This window comes from Chelmon rostratus, chromosome 19 (genome assembly GCF_017976325.1).
Source record: "Chelmon rostratus isolate fCheRos1 chromosome 19, fCheRos1.pri, whole genome shotgun sequence".
Taxonomy (NCBI): Eukaryota; Metazoa; Chordata; class Actinopteri; order Chaetodontiformes; family Chaetodontidae; genus Chelmon; species Chelmon rostratus.
Genome location: NC_055676.1, coordinates 14,167,014 through 14,192,447, shown reverse-complemented (window position 1 = coordinate 14,192,447; position 25,434 = coordinate 14,167,014). Strand labels below are relative to the sequence as shown.

Sequence of the window (25,434 nt, the reverse complement as noted above, 5' to 3'; positions counted from 1 at the left end):
CATCCAATGTTTAATATAAAGCCAAAAACAGACAATTTTGTGTGATGTACAGATCTGTCCATGGTGCTGAATCTGTAAGCACTCTGGACAGAGGCCAGGGGACACTGCAACTTTTTGTTTTATTTGTCTATATGTTTTTATCCACTGAGTGATATTTGTTGAAAGCTACTGGATAAATCTGCCAATACATTTATCTGTGGCCCCCAGAGAATAAATACTAATGATTTTGGAAACTTGTCATCCAGGTCACCTTGCAGTTGTCCAACACTTCAGTTCTCAACAGTTTCCCAATAAAATATCAACATAAATTTAAATACAATATAAATAGATAAAATAAAATATAGAATATATGTAAAAGTATAGTGTTTTGTATAGGTGCAACATGTATAGTGGATACACTATACAATAATGATATCCTGACATATGTATATGAAATATGCAAAATATACTGTATATGATGTACATATGTGCAATGAAGTTGCATTGTTGTGATTGAATTTCTATGTCAGAATTTAATAGTCACTTTAGGTTAGAGAAACAATGACTTTAACTTGTATTCATTATTTATATTAGCTGATGATACATGCCTAAAATGCAAACTTTCACCGCTTGAGAATGAAATTGCCAGTTTTAATAAAAAATACTATGTTATCAAAAGTTCCTTTTAATATGCAGGCATGAAGCATTTTCAGTTCTCCAGACAACCACCAGAGGGCGACATGGTGCACTTCTCTACAAGGGGCTGTTTTGGGTTTCTGCCTGATGCAAGTTGCACCGGGACTGAGAGCAAGTATTTAACCGTGTGCTATGACTTTCGTTAGATAATCAACAATCGTCGCGGCTTTCCTCTTTGAAAAGTAAGTCGCAACAACTAGGAAGGTGAAATGCAGAAAGTAAGCGAGGAGGCGCAGCAGCTTTATCTGTCAGTTAGCTAGCCACTTGAATGCTTTGCTAAGCTAACTTGTTGGGTTCAGCGGCTAGGTGGCTATAGCGGTGGCTAGCTTCGTTGATTTCATGGCAGGTGTAGCTTGTTCATTTATTGACTCAAGATTTCTGCTTTGTGTTAGTTTTCTAATAACGTGCTGCTCTTTTCTAGAAACAGACGGTTAACATGCTGTTCTCTCGAAAAAAGTTGGCTAACAGAGTAAAGACATAAATAAACTAAACCTCCCCAAAATTATGGTTAGCTTACTTGCTAACACTAGCTAGTTGTCATGAAATATGAGAGCGACCTGTTGTCTCAGGAGATGCGCACTGTAATTGAATGTGTTTGTACATTAAAAAGAGATGTTCCGACAGCCGGGACACTTAATCACACAAGCTTTTTCCTGCTCCGATCCACAGATATTTTATCACAAGGGCTGTCAAAACATTGGCACCTCACAGCTGCCGGTCTGTCAACTCGCAGCCTAACGGAGGAAATTAAAGCCCGTAATGTTCAACCCACACATCCATCAGCAGCAGCAGCAACAGCAACAGCAGCAGTTTCACCAGCACCTGCGGCAGCTACAACAACTTTTCCAGCAGCAGCCTCCGCCTCCTCCCCCGCCGCAGCCGCCTCCGGGGCATCATGTTGCGCATCACCACCACCAGACACCGCGGTAAGAACCTTAACTCGAGACCGCGGATTAGGCAAGGCCCTCCGAATGAGATATGTGTGGCTGTCTGTAGCTGACCTGGACAGTGCACGCTACACTGTACAATTCTGCGGTGGGTGGGAAAAATGTGTAGGTGTGCAGTATATTTTAATTTAAATGGAATAATTGCATTGTGCATTAGTCTGTTTGTGAAGAGGCATCCAGCCCAGGCTCTGGTTTGTTATGGTTTCATATAAAGCAAGCTTATGACCTAGATCCTGCAGCACTATATACACTGTTATTTCTCTCTGTCCCAGTCTAGCAGTACTAGCATACCTTATAGGAAGGCTGATTGTTTTTGTGACCAAAGAGAACTGTTTACTCTTACTAAATCTACACTGACTGTCTGGATCAGATACTTATTCAATTGTCGAACGGCGTTATAAGTGTATTAAAAGTTGGATTATTGCCTTTCTCTGTTATCTGGCATGCCCAAAGGTAGTGTTGATAAACTGTATTATGTAAAGTCGTGTCACAAGATTACTGGTTGGAGACAAAAAAGTATGATAATATCACCTCTGATATGTCCTTCTGGCACTGGCCACCAATCCCGAGTTTGATCATAATTTTACCACTTACAGTAAAGCATGAAGTACGCTTTGGGTTTGTGGATTCAGGATTCAGGTCTCTTGTTTATTAGAATTATGATCAAAAGCAGCAGCCCATATGGGTCTGTTTTCTTTGACGTATTCCCATGCTGTGGTTCCATGTCATATTTGGTCACTGCTGTTTGTATTTACCTTTGCCGTATAACATTTTTACGAATTTTAATGTTTTTAATCATTTGACTCAGCATCTTATTGTATTGGATTATGCTTGGATGCTTGTGTTTTTAAGCACTTGCTCACTGAGTAATGCCTCTGCTGATATGAAAGGAAGATGACGTTTAATAAAGGCTAATCCATGTCTGAGCAGCTACACAGTTTACTGGGTCAGAACACAAGCTTGTGGGGGAGAAAAGGTAACACAAATAATTGCCATAAACAAGAAAAATAACCTGGCTGGCTTGCATTTTCATTTGGAGAGAATGATTGTAAGTACTTGTCCATGTCAAGTCATTACATCAGGATATCAGCTAACTTCAAAACTTTGCAGATGTGTATACAACAAATTTCTGGGTTTGTAAGTGGGCAGACTGGTTGACAGATCATTTGGCAGAAACGCTGCTTTCTGCCCAAAGATTTCAGTGAGGATATTCTTTTGAAATAGTGCTGTATGTTTATTGCCTCTTGTGTGTTTGTTGCCCAGAGCCATTACCGTTCCTCCGCAGACACCCACTCCTCCCAGGATGGTCAACCTGTGCCAGGCCACTCAGACTACCATCATCGCCCCAAATCCCATGCTGCAGGGGGCCCTGCTGATGCAGCAGATGCAGGGTTAGGATTATAGCATTGAGACATCTGCACACGGAAAACCTCAAAACCCCAAATATAACCCTCTTACCCATGTGTGTTATTGTACCCATCATGCTTTGCTTTCATCCAGGTAACATGCGGAGCTTTGGGATGGGTGGACAGCAGTTCCGTCAGTTCTTCACAGCAGGGAACAGGTCGTCTCTGCTCGGACCGGTTCCCATGGGGATGGCCATCAAGTCCCACATCATGGGTTTCCCAGCTGCCCGACCATTTCACCCGCATGCTCGCTACTACAACAACACCACCACCACCACCACCACCACAGCCTCTTCCTCCTCCTCCATCACTACCACAGTAATTACTACATCACCATTATAATGGCTATAACCACTGTGTAGGTTTTCAGTCCAGCTAATTCACCACACTTGGTCCCGCAAGTGACAAATGCACCAAGGCTTGACTCAGACAGACATGACGGAAGGTCATTTGAATGTAGCCTCTCAAAGAAAATCAGGGTTTCTGACTGTGCTTGACACAAGAGCAACTGGAGCAAGCAAAGCAGATCACCCAAAGACAACTTTTTTTTGTCTCTTTTATGCCTTTTCAGCAGTTTTTTTACTTGAATACAGAGTTCGGTGGCATTGGCCACACACAATATGTGATTATAGAGCTGATAGAGCTGAATATTGCAAAAAATATGATGAATTTAATTGAAGGAGCTCCTTACTGTTAAAGTTGCAAATGCAACAATCAACTCTTCATATATCCAAACAGATTAATAAAGGTGTTTTTGCTTTGAGACGAATAGACAAAATCAATTACATCCAGTTTCCACAAAATGTTTTCTGATTTGTGCTTCTGTTAGTATATTTTACATGCAACGGTATCTCAGAGTTGGAAGTACAATTTAGTCCCATGCTAATGCTAACTTAAATAAGTAAGCCAGGCCTGTTTATATATAGTATACACGTAATCCTCTTCTGTCTGTGAAGGATGCTGCAGCTCGCCAGCCAGACAGGAAGAGAGACAGCGAGCAGATGGCAGCGGGGAGCGCAGGTGACCAACCAGCAGCTAGCAGTACCAATGAAGCTACTGACAAGAGTGAAACAGGTAGAGCTGCAGCCCAACCAGCGCTGAAACATGCTGATTGTTTAAGAAATTGTTTAGGAAATTGATGGAGGATACAGTCCAGCATGTGTCGAATGTCCAACACTTTTTCAGCTTGTGTCCAACTTCGATTTTGCCTGTTTTCTACCCACAGATGGTGCCGTGGGAGGAGTGGATGGAGCTACACAGGCCTTTGAGGAGCAACATGAAGAACCTGTAGTTAAGAAGCTGAAGACAGAGGGGTAGGGAAAACTGTTTTTTAGTGAATGCAGTTAAATTTTGACCTGACATCACATCCTCAGTGTTAAACGTCTTTTTCCTGGAAGTAACAAAAATACCTAAAGCAGAAATATGGAGATTAATAACATGAGAGTGGAAGAGTGGAAACGTTTCTAAAAAAGAAAAAGCCTTCTTCTCGGTTGCCATCCCCCAACATTTGTACATTTATTCTGTTTTCCTTCTTTGACTCTTGTGGATTTTCTCTCAGGTCAGAGGAGCCCAAAGAACCTGGCATTGTTGAGACTGTCACTATTGCAGATACAGATGGGGAAGTCCTTTCTTCAGAGTGTAACAGCAACACAGAGGACAGCCAGCCTGGAGGTAATACCAGCAGAAGTCTACATAACATGGTTTCAAATACTTCGCACTAACCACTAATTTCACATAAATGTAGTGTTGTTCAGGTCCATTGAGATGAAAACTTACTGTTTTTCTTCTGGCCACTGATTTTTTACCCAGACTGCATCATTCTGGAGGAAGGAGGCTCCACAGGGGGATCGGATGTTGTTGAGGCACTGGAGGAGAGCAGAGCTGCTGAGGTGAGTGAAGCCTTTTTTTGGCATGGTCATCTTATAGACGAAATAATGTGAATGCTAATAGATTATTTTAAAGTAACCAAAACTAGGCTGAACACTGCTTATCAGTATTTGCCTACCTCCTGTGTGCAGTATTTCATGAATAAATGCATGACACTGGGTTTAGATCTGGTTTGCGGCTTCTCTGCAGGGGCACAGCTGTTTGTCAGCCCCCTCCCCGTCTGGCAGGCTGAGTGAAGATGACCAGCAAGTTGTTTTACCCCTGGAGGAAATGCCAGAGGGCAAAGATGCCTCTTTGCCTTCACCAGACAACCAGGAGGAAGGAGAGGAGGGTGTGGTGGAGGGCACCAACAAGTTCTACTGCTACCTCTGCAGCATTACCTGCCACAACCAGCAAGTGGGTTGAACCTGTACATGTACATAATCATACATAGGCCATAGCAGTATAAGGATTTGTTGAACTATTCTCTTCAATCTTTTTCATTTTCTGTACCCTGGGTTTTTTGCAGAATTTCAGGAGTCATATGAACAGTGTTTCCCACCAGCAGAGGATGATGGAGATCCAACACATGAGCAACGCGTGCCTGGTCACCCTGCTGCCACGAGTACAGGAGTCTCTCCAGGGAGCAAACAAAGACGGGTTAGTTTAAAAAGTGCAAACGTGCATTTTACTTTTTATTTGAACCTCATACAGGTTGCATTCTTTTCCTCTTGCCTGTCACTATGAGGTTAACATAGGAGACTTGGATAATCATCTGTGTTCTCTGCAGAGAGAGGAAAGAAGAACTGAAGCATTGGTGCGCCACCTGTCACATCCACTTCACCAGCAGCATCACGGACCACCGTCGCACAGAGGAGCACAAAGTAATTAGCTATTTACTTTATAGATAAGCATGTTTAAATGCTCAGTTCTAGAATATTATATATTTTGGAAATATTCTTTATTGGTTGCTTTCAATGAGAATAAGCAATAAAGACCTGGTGTCCCCTCCGTCTTTTCTCAGCTTGCCAGTAGAACAGCCATCTCCTCCTGCACAGTCTGCAAGAAACACTTCAGGACCTCCCAGATTTTTGTGGAGCACTTGCAGTCCCAGGAGCACAGACAGAAAGTGGAGAAGGTATCCGTGTTTATATTGCTGATTTACAACCATTAAGTAACAAGCGAGCGTTTTCACATAGACTGAGGTGAAATGAAATACCTGCCGTTTACTAGCTTCAGGAAAAGGAGGGCTGCGAGGATTTGGGCAAGCTGACTGCCATGGACACTGATGGCTTTTCGTTGGAAGAGGTGGAGGGCAGTGAGGTGGAGGAGGGAGAGGAAAGACAGAGGAGTGAAGGAGAGCAAGACTGCTCAGAGAAACAGGTGATCAGCATATAATTTGTGCTTGTTTGTAATTCCCTCCAATGAGGCAATTTACAGTATTTGCATTTAAATAGCCAATAAGCTAATAATACCATATGGTTTAACCAAGGCCACCATCGCTTCGAGATGAGCTCCTAAATAACACTTTTAAGTGCATTGTAAATGGTGCATTTGTTACACTGCAGTTGTTCACTGTGTCTCTGGTGACCCGGTACAGGATGGCTGGTCCTCCTTTAAAGAAGTGACTCTGAAGGACATAGCCAGTGATGAGCAGTATGACCCTGACACAGTCTACGGTGAGTACAGTGTGTAAATCACAGCAAAATGCAGTAAAGCCTCACACACTGGGCTGAAATGAAACTACACAAATTAGGTAAATGACATACATTACATTATGTTACTGACTATTAGGAGCGTGTGCAAATAGACGACTAGTCAATTCAACATTGCCTGCGAGTCTGCAACAGAAATACTAGCTGGTTAGACTTATTATTTTATTAAATGTACACATTTAAATTACAGGATAATATGCAATGTTGATAATGTACGGCGCAAAGTGCTGCACAGTTTCAAATGGCTCTCATATGCAATATTTTTTGAGACAGTGTTTAACCTCAAATTAAATTGGGCTTAATTCTGACTTTGTTTTCTCTTCATTGAAACTGAATTGAAAACACAGAAAACCAAACCGGTTTAAGCTCATACACCTGACCGGACTGGCAAAGCCTGAAACCGACCCAACTCTTCTGATAACATCCACTATCACATTTGAGTGAAGTTTATTTTCTCACTTCTTTTGCTGCAGGGTCCAGTTTTTTTGTTCCAGTCGCAGGTTTTATCTGCAGACTCTGCAACAAGTTTTATCACTTTGAATCTTCTGCCCTGCACACCCACTGCAAATCACTGAAGCACTTTGAGAACCTCAAGGTTGGTTTTTGATGATGTCAGTCAACTTGTTTCCACTACCAAATCGGGGGGCAATTAGCTAACTCTGTTAACTGTATTATTAATATTTTTATTTGTATATATCTGTCATTTGTATTCAGTATTTAAGAGACTTCTGGGTGAATGCCTGGGGTTCAGGGGGTTATTAAGGGTTAGAGTTTCAGGTCATAATGCATGTACAACAACTTCCTTCCCTCCTTGCCATCAATAAGCAGTGATTAGGAGGTTATTGAGGAAAAACTCTGAGTTAATAGTGTAGTAGTTGTAGAATATTGTCATGCAGAGTGTACATAAGTACTTTATAATAACTAATAAAGAGCCAATATGCTGCTGATATACATGCACATAAACAGACTAGTTAATGGTGAATATGTGTACCTTAATATAAAGTAAGTTTTGTTTTATTGACTGTATAAGCTGGGCCTCTATCCAAGTATGTGTAAGCACTTGTTGAGAATTTACACATTTGCAGTATTTTCAGTATTTTTATGCTTTCTCCTCTCAGAGGTGCAGACAGTTGCTGAGTCAAAAGGTAGAAGCTGTTGCATCTTCCAGAGAATCTCTCCCAGCTGCAGACAGCCTCGGGCCTGCACCAGAAACCACCACAGACTGTTCGGATGAAAATTCCCACTCTGGTGACACTGCTTTAGTGACGAACGTAAACTCCAAGCAACCTATCATTACGCTCACCCGACTCAACATGCCAACAGAATACAAGCAACAGGAGGAACAAGCAGATTCCAACCCAACTTCACAGGAGGCCGCCACCACCGGCAGCACAGACCAAGAGCTCCGTAGCAAGGAGGAGGAGACCACATCCCAGGCCTCCGTAGGTCAGGAGAGACCTGCTGAGCTGCCTGCTGACAGCAGAGAGGAGCCTGACTCAGAGTCAGCAGTTGCTGCTGAGGCTGCTAATGAAGGGGGGGAGGAGAAGGAAGCTCCTGCGGGCCCAGGGAAAAAGAGCGACACAGGGAAAGCAAAAACCACACCCAAACGCAGGTCAGGGAGGGCCACAAACAGACGCTGAGTCACAGATAAGATGTGGAAAGAGAAAAAGAAAGAAACCTTAGGAGAGGATGTGTCAGTATGTGAAGAGGTGCTTTCATGAAACAGAGACCAAGCAGTGAACAGCCCTGCCTCTCTCCATGTTGGAAAGTCTGAATTAAACACACCAACACATAGGAAGACTCAATGCTGGTAAAACATGGTGGAACATGTGAATAGTTTCCCAGGGTGGGAAATTAACCGCTGACAGCCATCAAATACAGGTTGAATCAGTGACGGGTGGGTAAGTATCTTAATACTGGCTCCTAGTAAGAGACTGATGTTCTTGAGTAGGCTGATCTGCAGCCTCACCATTAGATTAAAGCAATCAAATTGAGATTTTGTGAGACTGATATTTGTGGTTTGAGTGAAATCTCATCAGTGTCCCCCTGCGGATGAATTGTAATAACTTTGAGGATCCCATAACTGTCCATCTAGCGCCATCATCGGGTCAAAATTTCAGTTTGTCCATTACCAATTGTGTATGACAAAATACCACTAAACTAATTGAATTCCCATCAGCCTCAGATTAGCAATTGTTAGTTACATGCAAGACGAAGATGAAGGACCTGGCATCAACTATACCTGCTTTACATCAGCATGTTAGCGTAGTTGACTTTGGATTAAGCTCATAGTACTGCTGCTACTATTACAATTTTACTGTATACAAGTAGAAAAGAATTGGGACACACTGATTTAAATTCATAGCAGATATATGTTAAATTATTAAATACAGTATTTAAAAGGTGTAGTATGATGGAAATTTTCAAAACACAGGAGAAAAAGGAAATATGAGAAATTGTGATTTTGGGGGGTTTTTTTATAAATGAATTTTTTTTTCACCTTCTATTCCCAAATGTTGCAATTGCTGTAATTGCTTCTGACCCCTAAATGAACAGTCTCCAGGCTATTTAAATGTGGCCTAGTTTAAGAAAAGACCGGCTGATTTTCCACCCATTGGTCTCTGAGGCTGATTCACCAAAAAGTGAATTTCCCACCCTGCTGTCTGCAAGGATCAGGAGGTTGCTAATTCTCTAGCTAGCTGCAATGAATGATTGTTAACTTAATATAACCTACAAGTTGGAGACATTTTCAACATTGCTAACCACGTAGCACATGCTTTTTGCAACCTGAAATGTAGAATGTAACCAAATTAAATGTTGGTGAAAAGTTTTGTTTAAAAACCATTATAATGGTACTTTGGCTTGAGTGTTGAGAAATGCTGAATCTTGAATCTGATCATTGATTTGTTCAGGGCATTTTGTCATCCTTTTTGTTTCTCTTTTTTTAAAGACATCTTGGGTTTAAGTTGATGTTATGTTAAGGGCAAAAAAAGTCAGCAGCTTGTGGCCTTTTCACTGAAACAGTCCTGTATACATTCTCATGTTTTGTTTTTTTTGTTGTTTTTTTTTCTTGTACAATGAAGAGTTTAAGAATCCCTGCACCGTCTGTAGGAGCTGAATGTATTCGTGAACACCAACAACAAAATGTCTAAAAACCCCAGTATTCTAAAAACGTTAATGGAGCGCTAAAATGAAAATATACAGCAGCCGACAGCTTCATAAACACTGTCAACAGCAAGAAAAGAAAGGTGTTTCTGCAACAGGCACTGAATTTAAATTATTAGCTGCTCCAATGGGCCTGACATTCATAGGCTGCACTGTCCGTATTTTACTTATTTAAAAATCTGAATGCTTGTCAGTCAAGGCAGGTCATTGCTGCTTGAAGCTTAAAAGACTGTAGACTTGTTGTTTTTCCTTCTTGCTGGCTGTTAGGTCTTCAGTCTTTTTGAGCTCCAAATTCATAAAGATAAAAGCATTTGTTTGAATGCATCATGTTGGCACAACAGAGGACGGAGAGACACAGCACTGGACAGATGGAATCACAGTAGAGATAATGGAGGGAGGGAAAACCATGAAGTGTCTGTAGACGTTTAATGTAGCAATTATCCTTGCAGACTTTTAAACTGATTTTAAGCACCAGTAACGTACAGCACGTTACAGATACAGATCATACAAATGTATCACTTTGGTTCCAGCATTTCAGCAGCCACAAGGCATAAATAAGGAAGCATTACTTCTGTTCTTCGTGACTAATGTGCTGCTCTGGAAACATATCCTCCACATCAGAGAAGGATATTTTAAGCCACAGAAGACTGACACATGTAGCAACTCTTGCAGTCCCAGTGGCGACTCACATAATGAATATCGCATCATGTTCTGTCTGAAGGAACAAGACGTGATCGAAACTGTACTTTTTCAATCTGAAACAGAAGGCAGTGGCAGAGAGAAAGGACATGTACAGTACAATTTCAGACAAAGCTGTATGTTTCTTATTGTATTTTTATTCAGCTACTGACAAATTGAGATGAACACACAGGTGATGTTTTCTAACTGCTGCCAGTTTATGTATTTTTGGATGTTTGTTTTCTGTTTGGGAGTCATTTTAATTTATATTAAAATCTCTGACAATTCCCACACTTGTCAACTTAATTTTGCACTTGTTTTTCGCCGAGCTGCATTTTTCAGGCTGCATTATTAATCCCAAACAGGTTAATGAAAATGGACACGAGAACGCCATGCTGATTTACAGTCATGCTGCAGATCAATTAGTACAATATACAATTAGACATCTGGAATGTTGCATATTTAGTTTTTGGGATTATACAAACAGTAAGAGAGACTGTACGGCTGATACAAAGCTGAATGTCAACACTGCATGGATCAACACACTACACAAAAGTTTGACAGTCACCTCTATTTGGCCATAAGGACAAATTCTGAAGCTCATGGGAGAGCCTGCAGTGGTATGTTCAACATAGGGCAGGTCACCATAATCAGCATGTTAGGTTTTTATGAAGACAATCTGGGAAAATTCAAGCAGTGTGAATTGAACAGAAGGGTCGAACAGGCATGGATGACGTAGATCAAGGGTCACTAGTCCAATGCACAGAGGTTAAGAGTTGAGTCAGTTTTCATAAATATTTCTACCTCTGAGTTTCGTTGAACTCATCTATTCGTTCCTGTCACTCATTTGCCAGCCCCGTTGTCCTCGCTCAGGTCTTCCTTGCTAGGTGAGGAGGAGGAGTCCCCGTCTGCAGGACATTTCTCCTCCTGGGTCTGGGGGCTGTTCAGTTGGGCCCTGAACTCCAGCCGGGCTTGCCGGTTTGACTCCATTAGTTCGTGCAGTTTGCCATTGAGTGAATCATTCCGTTCTTCCAGGTCATCAAGATAGGAGTTGATCTGATCCAGCATGGAGTTGATGGCTTCATACTCTGTGGACATACAGCGAGGGATTAGTCCGTTCTGTCAGGCAATGTAAACAGTCAATTTGGGCGCAGTGAATTTTGATTTTACTGCATTAATAGATGACGAATTTCCCATTGTAGCAATAACGTTACTGGCATCAATTGTAATGAATGAACGCATTAGCTAGGTCATTACCTTCATCGCCGAAATCATCGTCGTCGTTGATAATACCATCGTCAGTCGAGATGTTTGGATCTCCGTTTGGTCCAGACATTATTGAAGAAACGTTATTCACGTTTATTAGTTACTTAATTGGAAGAAGAGTCCCGCAAGGGAACGTTACTCTTATACTGTTAAGCTAGCTAGGTAGTCTGCTAATTAGTATGAGCAAACTAACGAGCGACGATTCAAAGTCAGCTAAATTAATAAGTGAACAATAAAATGACTTGTTTAACGATATTCTGAGACGGTTTGAAAGTTAATTCAAGAGGAACTCTCCGACGGAGATAGTTCGTGAGCTAGCTTGACATCTGCATCTTCAGATTCAGCGATGTGTTGACTGAACCGATGCATGATGGGAGAAATGTGGGCCGGGTTTACAAATTCCCAGCAAAGATCGTTTATGTAAAAAGAAAGAGTACTCCCTCTGGAAAGACAACCAGGTGGATAGTAGCGTAAATATCCTTAAACTCACACCGCGAAAAATTTGTAGAACATTTTACGTTACTGTCATTAGTGCCCGCTTTCGAGCAAGGTCCGTTTTTTTACATCTGAAGTTTCTTCAGTATCGCCGCAGCCTACTTTTCCGGTTTCTGAAAATCGGAACAGAGTGAGCCATCTTCATTTCTTCTGCTCTCTGATTCCGAGCTGTCAGACCTTGTCAGTCAGCTGACTGGCCGCACTGCTAGCGCCTGAATTAAGCCAATTAACGTTTATTTTTGTACTGTCGGAGGAAATGTATAGTTGTTTGAACATGTTACAGATATAAAACACACTGACGGGTCTGTCTCATTGTAAACGGATATAGTGTTAATCGTGCCCAGTTTGTGTTAGCTTTCCTACTAGCATTACCGAAAACCTTAACCTTTACACGATGTATTCATACTGATTTAATTAAAGCATCGTTTTTAATAAATACCATGTTGATAATGGAAATTTTATTCTTTCGCCTGAGCTGACCTTCCTTACTTTGACCAGTAGGTGGCTTCAAGCAATCACGCAACAGAGTCGGTCAATCAACCCACGTGTATAAACTAAACTTCCTGTAAGGGGGTGGCCTAAGTGACACAATCAAAGATCTGTTTTGAAGTGTTTTAAGCTATGGATGAATTACCTGCGGACATCAGAGCTTTTCTTCTTACGCAGCCTTTTCTTCAGCTCACAGATAGTAAAAAGGTTAGTGAACCAATTACACCGCATTACGCGGAATACGCTGTGCGTACAATGTGATGCTAGCCGTAATGCTAATTTCTGTCATGTACTGTGAAGTGCTGTGATGCCGAGATGTGACGACCAAGACTGGTAAACCTGTCAGTGATTGTTAGGTTTATAGCTACACCACGCTAAGTTACACCCACCTCTAAATAAACCAGTCGTGTCTCCTATTTTGTTGTTTTTATCAGATCAAGTGCACTCTGAATGGCCACGAGTTTCCCTGCAACCTGACGGAGCTGCAGAAGTTCACTAAAGGGAAGAAATACGAGAAGCTGTGTGCTGCAGCAGACTTCAACTACAGCCAATATGAGCCACACATTGTGCCGAGCACGAAGCAACCGTGAGGACACTCTTGCTTGCCATTTCATCATTTTGCAAGAATATCCACCAACACCTTCTTTATGTTACTTGCAGCAGTGGCAGTAATTGTCAAGCAAATGCCACAATTTGTTACTCACACATGGGACTGAATTTGTGAAGCTGATCTGCAATTTGTGATGTGTTGTTTGATGCCTCCTGTCTGTTTTCCAGCAATCAGCTCTTCTGCAAGCTGACCCTCAGACACCTGAACCGGCAGCCGCATCACGTCCTAAGACATGTGAACGGGAAACGCTTCAAGAAAGCCCTCTCCCAATGTCAGTGCACAGGTTATCTACATGCATGGTTTTTAACTTGTGGATGTAGTTTGTCTTTTTAACAATGGGGGATGTCCTACAACTCAAGGCCCATGTCACGTAGACTTTTGGTGTGATAGTCATCTTGCAGGAAAGAAATCAAGGTCGTCTGGTGCATCTGTTCATGAGAACCTATGTCTGCGGCGGCACTTTTCTGCTGAACATGTTGCTTCTCAAACATTTTTAGTCATATTTTTCTATTTTCTTCTGAGGGGTGTTCACAAATCTGCAGAAGTCAGTAAATTAGAGGTGCCGGAATTAACATGATGTTCCATTTTTCCACAAAAAAAAACAAAACAGCCATTACCAAATAAGGTTTTGATACCATACAGATGCAGACTTGAACATTATTTGAATGACGCTGTTATGTTGTTTCAGTTCTTATCAGTATTGCCGTTGTTCCCTAATCCTTATATATATTATATACTTGTATATTAATATTACTTAACTTTTTACTTGTGTTTCTCCATAGATGTGTATATTGTTGTGTAAATGACTTATTCAAGATTGAATCCGAAAAGGCACGTCTTTCTACAGTTTTGTGTCAGCCAAATCAGAAATATTTACAATGTTCTATTAGTATGATCAGTATTGACATTAAGCCGTGTATTCTTCTCTGAAATTTAAAAACATTTGGGAGCTGAGAAAAGGCCAATATGAGTCCATGCAGTGCACTGTCAGCTTGGTTACTGACTTGACTGTCTCGGTCCTGCTCTAGATGAAGAGTGTGCGCGCCAAGGGATTGAATTCACCCCAGCGAGACTCAAACAGAAAAGGCCCAGAGACACAGAAGAGAAGGTCAATCGGGGCAGGGACTCAAAACACAGGAACAGCTTGTGGGAACCCTCATCCAGCGATGAGGATCACAGCGACTCAGAGGACAGCATGAGTGACCTCTACCCTCGTCAGTACACACTGCAGACATCTTCCTCTGCTTTTATTATGGCTGTTAGGTTCAGTTGTGTGTCATGGAGGTTCAAGATTCTGCAGGTTTTCGTTCCAGTCTGCATGATAACAAACACACTCTATCAGAAAGGTGGCTCATGGGATTGCACTTTTTGCAGTTACATCTGTTTCATTTGTTCCCACAGCCTCTTTATTCACTTTAAAAAACACAACAGAAGAAAATACGGAGGTCAACAGGGATGAAGAGGAAGATGACTTTCAAACAGATGAAGATGAGGAGATGGAGGTGGATGCACAGGTGCTGCAGAAACGCAAGAAGGTCTGTAGAAATCTGAAATGAGAATTTACCTGAATTTGTCATCATTAATAGCCGGCACAGTTAAAATTATGAAGGAGTTTTTCCTAACACACATTAACTGCTTTCATATTAATGTCTTTCAGGTCCAGGGCGGTGGTTTTCAGAAGAAATTCAGAAATAACCACTGGAAATCAGGGCGTAAAAAACGTGGAAAAGTGCAAAGTGGGAAGTAAAGCACAACACTATATATGTGTAGTGTTTTTGCAGCACGACACATTTTTTTGGGAGCAACACTGCACTTCCAGTTTGGAGTAGTATCCCAGTGTCTTAGCCAACCTGAACATTGTATGAGCGAACATCCATTCGATGTTTCATATTTTCTGCATATGAAATATTAACTGGTTTCCAAGTTGTGATGTTCCCAACAAGGGCGGGTTTACATGACATGGAAAATGTGTTAGTGGCAGTACACACATTATTTTCCCTGGATAAGCTGTTTTTTCTGGTTTGCAACCAAGAGCGCAAAAATAAATACAACGCAGTTTGGATATTCAACTGTTGTCTGTGTTTATTTTGTACCAATCATAGTCCATAAACAAGATCGAATGGAGGAGAAACCTTTAGACACACTGTTGCAGGACGTAAACCAAAATCATTTACAGAAAAGTGCTATTTATGAAAAGCACTTTAGAAACTGTCAATTTTCCAAGAAGATAAATGTAGCCTGACTTTTGTATATCTATTACATAAGGTAAAATATCTAAAAAAAATTTTTTTTTACTGTTTTATAAGCATAGGGGGTGTAGACATTTCTCACAGAGGACTAAAAGACTAAATCAGAAAGTAGCTGAAGGAACAGCATGAAAAATACCCCCCATATTTAGCAGTAGCAGTTAGGTACTGCTGTGGCTGGGAAACACTTTCTTATGACTGTCAAGAAGCGCTGATGCTGTAGATAACTGCTCTTCCTGTGCCTCGACACATTTTTTCATTTTTGTCTGCAAACAAATCATGCATGGCCAAGTATTCCAACTGCTGCAACAAGTTATGGCTGATTTATTGTTTTCATTTAATGTGCAATTTACACTGCTGAAATATTGTGTGCAACTGCAGCTTAATGCCGACATTGTTCTTGTGTACTATCACCATCATCTACTTCTTCATCATCTCCTCCTCCCTTTGCCTGTTAAGGGGTTGTTGTGCAAATCATCTAATGCATTTAAAAACATCAGCTGCTAAGGTGTATATTGGAATGCTGCTTGTGTTCACTTAACTAACAGGAAGAGAACATGTGTCAGAGTCTTTGGTCTTGACGGTTAACAAGCCTTGTATGAGCTGTGGCCCCTTTTACACCTCCATCCCATTTCCTTTCATGTAGCTCGACCCTGTCATGGCAGTTGCGTTCGTCATCCTCTCATCACCATCATCTCAGTCACCAGCAGCCACCTATCTGAGCACCAACACCACGATGAACATGTGTTGACGACCAGCTCCCGCGAACATTATTTTAAATTACACGGGGTTCCTTCAGGTTGCATATGCAGTGAGCATGTCAGGAGAAGACCTCAGGGAGTCTCGGCAAGGGGTCAGGGGAGTGAGGAGACAGTGGATGGTGGAGAGAGCTGCCAGGAGGGGTCTCGTATGCTTCTTTGGCCAAAATCATCTGCCGTGTCTTTTTAAAGAAGGTGTAGCTGACCTGCTATTTGTGGACTGTTAACACAGGAGTGCATAACCAAGCTCCAGAGGCATGTGCAAATAAGAACCAGTACTGGTAGTTTGCTGAAGGCAAACAGTAAAGAAACATTAATGCTGAAATGGATGAAGTGATTTGACTTTTGTAGACATGAGGGTGACAGCTAAAGGAAATCTGTCTAGTGGGATGATGATGCCTGGGTTGAGTTTGAAAATGGTGTGAGGCTTATGCTGCAGCCTTCACATTCACCAAAATTCCAGGGGTTTAAGGGAATATCCTTTGTTTCAGAGCCTTGTAGGATCCATGACATGCTCCAACACCCACTAGTTGATAAGGATGTGATAGCTGCAGAAATTGAACAAAGTGTGAGGATGAACTTGTCCAACACAAGCAAAATTGTTAGAATTATGCAGCGCAGTGGCCTAAGGTTGATAAATTGATAAAAAGGTCAATGACATGGACACAAGGAAATAAAGACAATAAAATAACTAAAAGTTAAATAATCAAATAAATAGAAATAAACCAGTATAAATAAAACATATTTCCAAAAGCTTTCACAAAAAGACTTAAAAGAAGCCAGAGACTTAGCGTCTGAGTTCAGAAGGCAGTGAACTTGACACAAATAGAGACTTCACACTGGACAAGCTCAATATACATTTTACCCAGGAATCATCATCACATATCTGTACATGACAAAAATACATGAAAATAAGACATCATTTATTTCATTGAATAGTTTTTATAGTTTGTGTACAATAAAAGAAAGAAACCTGTTACAGAGATGGGTTTTGAGGTTGTATTGAGCAAATGGCACCATTTTTAACTGAATGTGATTTCATTATTAAACGTGGATATATTTCAGAGGTAGCGATCTGAATCACTCTTAAGGGCCAGATCCATATTGGTGAAGGGCCTGTTCTCTCTCCGGGTCCCTCCAGCCCACAGACCCCCAGCACAACATCCTGCAAGCTGAAGTTTGTGTGATGTTGTAGCCTCTGTTGTCATATCCGTTGTTTGGTCTCTTTTAGCTATACATCTCCCAATTACGTGAAAAAGACTGCCGTTTCTTCTCCATCCATTCATTTATGCATTCATCTATTTAATGTTTAATTCAAAGTGTATCCATCTTAAAATTATCCAAAATACTATAACTTAAAATGCACTTTAAGTTGAGTAGAAATGAACTAATAATTCTTTTTTTCTTTCAATAAAAGATTAACAGACCGAATAATAAGACATATTGTTCAAGAAGCCAGACACATCTATGGAAGCAGTATAAAAAGGCATGGCTTCAGAGTGTGCAGCTTTTGGAAGGTTAATATGAATGATGATGGTGTTTTACAGTTTATGGGAAAAATTAAATCATGTGGGATCAAGGGTGTAAACGTGTGCTTGTTTAAATGTTTAAAAGCTGTAAACAACACTGGGTGGCTGCGAAAAATCCCTGCACAGACCAGTATACGTGGCATACAGCGGTTGCAGTACCATGTAGGGGGGCTCTGTCTCGCTGATCAAATCGCGGGGCATTGTGGGGCGGAGGCGGCCTTTCTCTGCGTCCAACGGCAAATCTTGAAGTAAATAACGCTAAAGGGGGCAGGAACAGTACGAGCGCAGCTTGCGAAAAAATCCAACACATCCGAACTGTGTTGCGCTGAGCCTTAATTAATAGAAATCGCATTATTACACAAACATGGGGCAGGAGGATCTCATGAACACAGCCGAAGACGTGGCAGACCAGGTAACTTCAATTTAAGCACGACAGTTGTTAACGTTAGCCGCTGTTAGCCTGTTAGCTGCTAACTAGTTTATCTGGGAATGAAGTAACGGTGGACTGGAGTGTTTTCGTCCTTAATCCTGACTAATTTCATTTTCGTTTCTACAAGTCTACAGTGGCGAGCTGACGGCGTTAACACGACCTTGGTTTAACACGATAGCCAATTTACTCTTGTTTTAATTGCCATGACAAATGGTTGAGCTTTCTGGTCCTGTCATGTGTCTCTCGATGGATTCCATAGCATTATTATTTCACACTGACATATGTTTGGTAGCGACCATCTTAGCCAACGTTAACAGGTAGAAATTTGGATGGTTGCCTTATTACGCCAGTTAGTTAGCTTGTCGGCTGTAGCTATCTGGCTTATTAACAGTATAGTTAACTATATCACAGGCGAGTTAGAGACTGCAAAGCCAGACAGTGCCAGTCAGCATTGTGAAATCACTGAGCTTAGCCCCCAAGTTCTTGGCTAACACTTGTAAGTAATATTGTGTTTGCCATGCAGCCTAATTGCTTGCCGTTACTAGTGGTTTAGGGTTACAGTCTATAGTTGACTAGCAAGACTAGAGTTGGAGACTAATTCTAATCCAAACCCCTAACCCTCCCACACACCTCAGATAAAAACTGGATGTGAACCCTCACTTTATTAGTTTCAGTCTTTTGGAGTAATTTCCGTATTGGTATGGGAACAGGCAATGCACTGATCTATAAGAGGTGAGCTGAGATATTGAGATCAGATTTCAGATCAGCCTGTGAACCCATTTTATTATAATGACCCAGGGAAATGTACCTGCTGTACTTTGAAACGTTAGTGTAGTCTGGTCCAAGCGAGACATGTGTGCTGCAGCGTTGCATGCTGGATTCAAGGGCTTGTGTTTTTGCAGGCCAGACTTTTAACATCAGCCATCTCCTTGGAGGAGTACTGTCAGTTTTAAACATACAGTCATGGAGTCAGTCCTTTGTGTGTTTATGACAGCTGTGTTGACTGAATTCAACCCCCTCATGCCAAAGCTGCACTACTTCCCTAATCAAATTACCACTGATTGATTTATACCCCCTTATGAAAGTTGTGTATTGTAAAAAGGAAAAGGGAAGCTGAAATGTCTTGAAATGCTTTATTTGCTTTGTAAGAAACTGCAAAGCACATTTTAAGGGCAAGTTCCTCATTTAAGGGGTATTGAGCTAACATGTTACTTACATGTTACTCTACAAAATGGTCTATTTCTAGGCTGTTGCAGCAACCTCAGCCTTGTTCGGATTGGCTCCCAGTCTGTCCATTCATGCCCCACATAGCAGTCATAGAGTTGGTGGACGCTGATAGGCTGCTGCGGTCTGACAGTGCTGATGTGGACTGCTGAGTAGGCGGGGCACTACTGTGTCACTGATAGTATCTGGGGATCTTCTCATGAATTCTGTCTGAGCAGAGAAAGTAGGCTAGTTTCTTTCTTTGTTTCTTTAAACATTCAGTGTTTTCAACTCCGAATAATACAAGACAATACCCAGGGTAGTAACTGGGAGGCACAGCCCTGTTATTGTCATGAGATTTATGAACCACAACAGAACTTCCATCCTGCAAGTTTTGCCTTATTACACTTCTGAAATCCATAGTGATTAATTCAGTTCAGTTACTATACATTTATAGCTTTGTTTGTTTGTTTTGTTTTTCTATTCAACATGAGTAATCAGGAGGGTAATAATGCCATATACAGTTTGGTTTTCAGATATTTTGCAGAGGAAAGCTACTGTAGTTGTACAATATAAATGATCGGTTTAAATGGAAGCTATCTAAGAGATACCTTCGATCAAAAAGCAGCCAATCTTATCTACATTTTGTACTTAGTTTATTCATTGCATTTACTTACTCAAGCAAAGTAAAACCTGCCATGGCTTCAGGTACTGCCATGCTCTTTCTCCCATTGCACAACAGGATCTATACTATGTGGCTAAAGGCTTCTTTGGATTTTCTTTCAAGCAAGGTCTATCCAAGGCAGCAATTCTACTTTAAATGACCACTGTTTCAACATTCACTAAGCTTGGCAATTGCATTCAAATGACTAGTGGCTTAATTCCTACCCTTATAATTGACAATGTAAATAATAATTGACTTCTTTCTCTGAGATGTGTTTGAGTAGAAGCAGGTCTAAATATTACTGTGTTTTTAAAAAGGGAACTTTTGTTGAAATTCCGTTAGATCTGTTACAGCTTGGTGATACAGTTACGTTGTTTTTTCAGTTTGCTTTTCTAAGCAAGTTCAGCAACACCCTAGAAACCACATCCTTTTATTCTTCTTTGCTCTTCAAGTCATCCTTGTTCTTGTGAATCATAAATCGTCTTCTTTTCCACTGTTGTTCAGTTCCTGCGGGTAACCAAACAGTACCTGCCCCATCTGGCACGTCTGTGTCTCATCAGCACCTTCCTGGAAGATGGCATCCGCATGTGGTTCCAGTGGAATGAGCAGAGAGACTACATCGAGGGTACCTGGAGCTGCGGCTACTTCCTGGCTACGTGCTTTGTGCTGCTTAACCTCATAGGACAGCTGGGTAAGTAAATGGGAGGCAGTCCCTGGTCATGTTAAACTGAGGATATGAGATGAAATCAGATTGTACCATTGTAAGAAGTTACATCTTTTTTGTTTTTTGGGGTGGGGGTGGAGGTCAAGGAGCAAGAAGTTCGCATGCTGCACCCTGATGATGGCAACACCTAAAACTTAGCAGAAGGCAGATGATGTGTCCAGTTGTTGCAGGCTCCATTATTGTGAGAAGTGTGACATGAAGCTACAATGACCACATGCTATAATCGCCAAAGCATGACATGGCAACTGTCAAATAGAATGATATGGTTTTAGTCATAGTGTGACATAAACAGTATTAATCCATGGACCAGTCCTACTACTTGTTTTGCCTACCAGTTTCAGATAACATGGCATTTATCATTGTGAATAAGAAAATGGAAATGAATGTAACTTCTTTAATATCTTTGCCAAATTGTGTGTGTCCTCACAGGTGGCTGTGTCCTCATCCTCAGTAGAAATTTTGTACAGTATGCCTGCTTTGGACTATTTGGCATCATAGCACTACAGGTGAGAACAATTACATCACAATTACGTTCTTAATGTACACAAGCAGTATGTCTTTGTGTCTGATCTTAAATGTCTTTTTTCCCTACCAGACTGTTGCATACAGCATTTTATGGGACCTTAAATTTTTGATGAGGTAAGTGTCACTCAGTGTAGTTTTAATCAGTGCTAAAAAAAAAAAAAAAGTCTTCCAAGCACAATAACCTCCGTACACAAAGTTGCACCAGCTTATCAACTCCCAAACACAATCAGCCATAAGTGATTTCCAAATCATTGTGTGTTGTCCTATTTTGAATTTCACCTCTATGATCATAGTTAAGAACCCCCTTTGCCAGTTAGACAGCTTGCAGTGCCTTTGCTGCATTGACGGCAACTTTGATGTGTTTGAAGTGGTAGCAGATGAGAAAGCATCTCATTTGTCAAGCAAAAAACAATGATTGCTGTAATTACTTTGTCCAAGACCTGGGATTAATTTAAACATTGACAGGCCAGATGAGTCATCAACCATCAGAGAAATCTGTTATAAATACAGTGCGATGTGTGAGGTGGTTGTTAGTGCAAAGTCAGACAGTGTAAACTGTAGTGGTGAAAGGAGTTGTGTGATCAATGAGTTGATTAACAGAAAGACAAATGATGTCAGTTTTGATTGCCAATAAATAATTGATGTAATTTGGAGAACCAGATCTAAAATTCCTAAAATAAAATAAGCAGTGTTGTGATTGAAATCAGCCGCAGCAAACCTGACTGTGGTGCATGTACTCTGTATTCCAGTCAATATACTGCTTGAATGAGTGCAGGTCTGACAGGCACTGTCCAAAAATAACCAACCTCTCTCGTCTCCCAGAAACCTCGCTCTCGGAGGTGGTCTGCTCCTGCTGCTGGCTGAGTCTCGTTCAGAAGGAAAAAGCATGTTTGCTGGAGTCCCCTCCATGGGAGAGAGTTCGCCAAAGCAGTACATGCAGCTGGGCGGTCGAGTACTGCTAGTGCTCATGTTCATGACTCTGCTTCACTTTGACTCCAGCTTCTTTTCTGTGAGTACTGACAACAGTAGCCCTCATTTAACATGGATATTTCATCATTAAGTTAAGACCAGTGCTGCGCCACCACATTCTTACCATCATGAACTGAAGCAAATAGATGTACACTTAAAGGAGTAGTTCAACATTTTGAGAAATGGACCTATCCGCTGTCTTGCCGGGGGTTAAATAAGTAGATTGATGCCACTCTTATGTCTTTACACAAAGTATTAAGGTTAGCCTAGCCTAAAGACTGGAAGCAGGTGGAAACAACAAGCCTGGCTCTGTTCAAAGGTAACAAAATCCATTTTACTAACTCCTTTAAAACTCATTAATTAACATGCATTTTTTTATTTAATCTGTACAAAAACAAAATGGCAGTTCAAGTTTTATTGGGACTATGTGCTGGAGGTAACATCATGGTGTCCAGCCAGGAAGTAGTTTGGCACACAGCTTTCCCGTAAAACTGTAGTGTCATTTCTAAACTTCAGTTTTTGTACTGGTTAAACAAATGCCTGGTATCGTCACAGTTAGGAAGGGCAGGAAGTCACTGCTCCTGCCAAAGAAATAGTCCAGTATACAGCCTTCCGATAACCACAACAACGTGTTTTTAAAAGCAAACAAGATACAAAATATTAATTGGTAAGCTTTAGAGGTGCTGTTAGGTGGATTTTGTTACCTTTAGTGTGTTTTAACACCTGTGCTTTTTAGTTTGGTTGAATCTGACTCATCTGGTTCATTTCACACATTGGTGCGATTCATATGGGCAGGTGTGAACACAGTAATCATACTCGGGTGTGGACCAAAACAACATCATCCAAGACCCTTGAGAGGAGGTGATCTTTGTTCGGTCCAAAATTAACTTTGGAGCAGTTCCTTTGTGGTGGAAATGTGATTCAAGCTTGATCTGACCCAGCTACCAAGTGTACTTGCTCAATACTTTCGTGCTTGTTCTGCTCAGTAGTCTGAAGGCACTATGCTAGTATATTGCCTGGTGTGTTGCCCAGATAACGACCACTGCCAAATATGCCATTGCTTCATGTTTAATTGGATAGCAATGTTTCTCTCACCCAAATATGGACTAATCCAGAGTGCAGGACCATCTCCCTGTATTTATTTTCTTGCTCCTGCCCCAAACACAAAAATGTAGTGAGCATTCTCACATGGTTTGCAGTGATGCATTTTGGTTTGCTTGGACTTTTCTTGGTGTTAAAAGAAACCAATCAACAAATTAATCAATTAATTCACACCTGAGCAAGCAAACTCTAGGTGTGAAAATGCCCACAGACAGACACAGGGAAGGTCAGCTGTTTCCAATCTTTGTGCTAAGCTAATCTAACCAGCTGTTTGCTGTGGCTTCATATTTATCACACAGAAATGACAGTGGAATCAATCCTCTCATCTAACTCTTGGCAAGAAAGTGAAGCAAATTTCACAATATGATGAACAATATTGTTGAAGATTGTCTGTTCTCTCACATTCACTACAATCATTTCTTGAATATATAACACCAGTTTTATTTAAATAGTCTAAATTGAGTCTCAAAAGGCAGATTAAAAATGTGCTTGTCAGTCAGCCAGCCACCAGTGTTTCAGTGACCACATATGGTACTGAAAACTGCAAAACTTAATCCAGCCACTTTAACATGTGTGTACCACCACAGATCCTGCAGAATATGGTTGGGACAGCCCTCATCATCCTGGTGGCCATCGGCTTCAAAACTAAGCTTGCGGCATTGACCCTCGTCTTGTGGCTCCTGGCTATCAATGTGTACTTCAACGCTTTCTGGACCATCCCCGCCTACAAGCCCATGCATGACTTCCTCAAGTACGACTTCTTCCAGACCACCTCGGTCATCGGCGGTCTGCTGTTGGTGGTGGCACTTGGACCTGGCGGAGTGTCAATGGATGAGAAAAAGAAAGAGTGGTAGGCAAAAGGGGGGTAAGATAAGAGGATTGCACAGCACCACTAACTTCCCCCACAGACCAGGACACAAAGACCCTCCCTCTCCTCGGGTTCCCCCCACCAGGGTACTGTGTTTTGGTTTTTTTTTGTTTTTGTTTTTTCTAGCCTACTTTTTATTTGGCCAAATCCACAGACACCACCTCACTCATCGATGGAGAATTTTCTTTCTACTTATCTCCAGACGGCTGTTTTTGTTTTTTGTCGAGCATCTTTAATGCCAGGTTTTTTCTAAACCCTTCTTGTATGTCCTCTTTGTTCCATGACAACAAGAATAAAAAAACAGTAGTGTATTTCAAAGTGCAAGGTAAACAACTATAAGTGGAAGAGAAGATTTATTTGTTCTGAGTGCAGGAGGAATGAAAATAATTTATTGTATTTTATTGGTGTAATGCCATAAGTTATAATAGATTAACGTTCATATTTTCTGAGTAACACCGGCAAATTGGATCTAGCACAGCAGTTTGGGTTCGCCCCTGTGGATGCTGATCTTTTCCTGCAGTTGGATCTTGCCGTGTCTGAGATTTACTCCCTATATCGATCCTGAGAACTTGGGCACTGATTTGACAGCAACTCGTCTCAACTCTCCAGGTTCCAGCTCCCCTCTTTTTTTTTTTTTTCTCTGACACTCTAGCCTTTCAGTAGTACATCTGTACACCTTCAATCTCAACTGACTCTTGTTCATGGGGAGTTGAATCTGGGGGGGACGTATACATTGTGTACAAAGTGGTGGATTGCAGTCATGCTTGATTGAAAATTTCAACACAGTTGTTAGCTCCAGGACTTGTTATTGGGCACTTTGTACTGTACGTCTTTGGCAAATGCCTAACTAGTGAACTGTATATGATCGGGGACAATAGTGGGGGGAGGCTCAACGTTTGTGAAATACCATATTCTGCGATCTAGACAAGCAAAGAGGACTAAGCAGAGTCACTAGCCACCTGGACTTGTCTTTGCTTAGTGTTTTTTGCCCTGTGTAAGAAACTAAAAAAAATTCAGTGTATTGATTTTCAGAAGTTTATATTGTATTTTTGATCATTTGTTTTTTGATTTTGGAAGTTCATGGCGAAGAAATAAAATTCAAAAA

At 41.2% G+C, this 25,434-nt stretch overlaps 4 protein-coding genes across 4 annotated transcripts; 3 read left to right on the top strand and 1 right to left on the bottom strand.

The window, feature by feature from the left end:
• Positions 1-742: 742 nt before the first annotated feature.
• On the top strand, positions 743-10,741 carry ciz1a (cdkn1a interacting zinc finger protein 1a). Its single transcript, XM_041960876.1, has 16 exons — positions 743-857; positions 1,345-1,601; positions 2,886-3,013; positions 3,123-3,346; positions 3,985-4,102; positions 4,254-4,341; positions 4,587-4,699; positions 4,838-4,917; positions 5,105-5,311; positions 5,424-5,554; positions 5,685-5,778; positions 5,919-6,032; positions 6,128-6,277; positions 6,495-6,573; positions 7,083-7,204; positions 7,728-10,741. The coding sequence occupies exons 2-16, from the start codon at positions 1,435-1,437 to the stop codon at positions 8,247-8,249; spliced, it is 2,337 nt and encodes a 778-aa protein (XP_041816810.1). The 5' UTR covers positions 743-857; positions 1,345-1,434; the 3' UTR covers positions 8,250-10,741.
• Positions 10,173-12,067, bottom strand: bbln (bublin coiled coil protein). Its single transcript, XM_041960877.1, has 2 exons — positions 11,710-12,067; positions 10,173-11,540 (listed from the first exon to the last, which is right to left on the bottom strand). Exons 1-2 carry the CDS (start codon positions 11,786-11,788, stop codon positions 11,296-11,298), a joined length of 324 nt encoding a protein of 107 aa, XP_041816811.1. The 5' UTR covers positions 11,789-12,067; the 3' UTR covers positions 10,173-11,295.
• Positions 12,068-12,768: 701 nt separating this feature from the next.
• Positions 12,769-15,374, top strand: surf2 (surfeit 2). The gene is made up of 6 exons (XM_041960680.1): positions 12,769-12,909; positions 13,137-13,288; positions 13,480-13,583; positions 14,341-14,526; positions 14,714-14,847; positions 14,970-15,374. Exons 1-6 carry the CDS (start codon positions 12,835-12,837, stop codon positions 15,057-15,059), a joined length of 741 nt encoding a protein of 246 aa, XP_041816614.1. The 5' UTR covers positions 12,769-12,834; the 3' UTR covers positions 15,060-15,374.
• Positions 15,375-18,063: 2,689 nt separating this feature from the next.
• surf4 (surfeit 4) lies at positions 18,064-25,434 on the top strand. Its single transcript, XM_041960213.1, has 6 exons — positions 18,064-18,257; positions 20,647-20,833; positions 21,296-21,372; positions 21,462-21,505; positions 22,214-22,400; positions 24,049-25,434. Exons 1-6 carry the CDS (start codon positions 18,210-18,212, stop codon positions 24,313-24,315), a joined length of 810 nt encoding a protein of 269 aa, XP_041816147.1. The 5' UTR covers positions 18,064-18,209; the 3' UTR covers positions 24,316-25,434.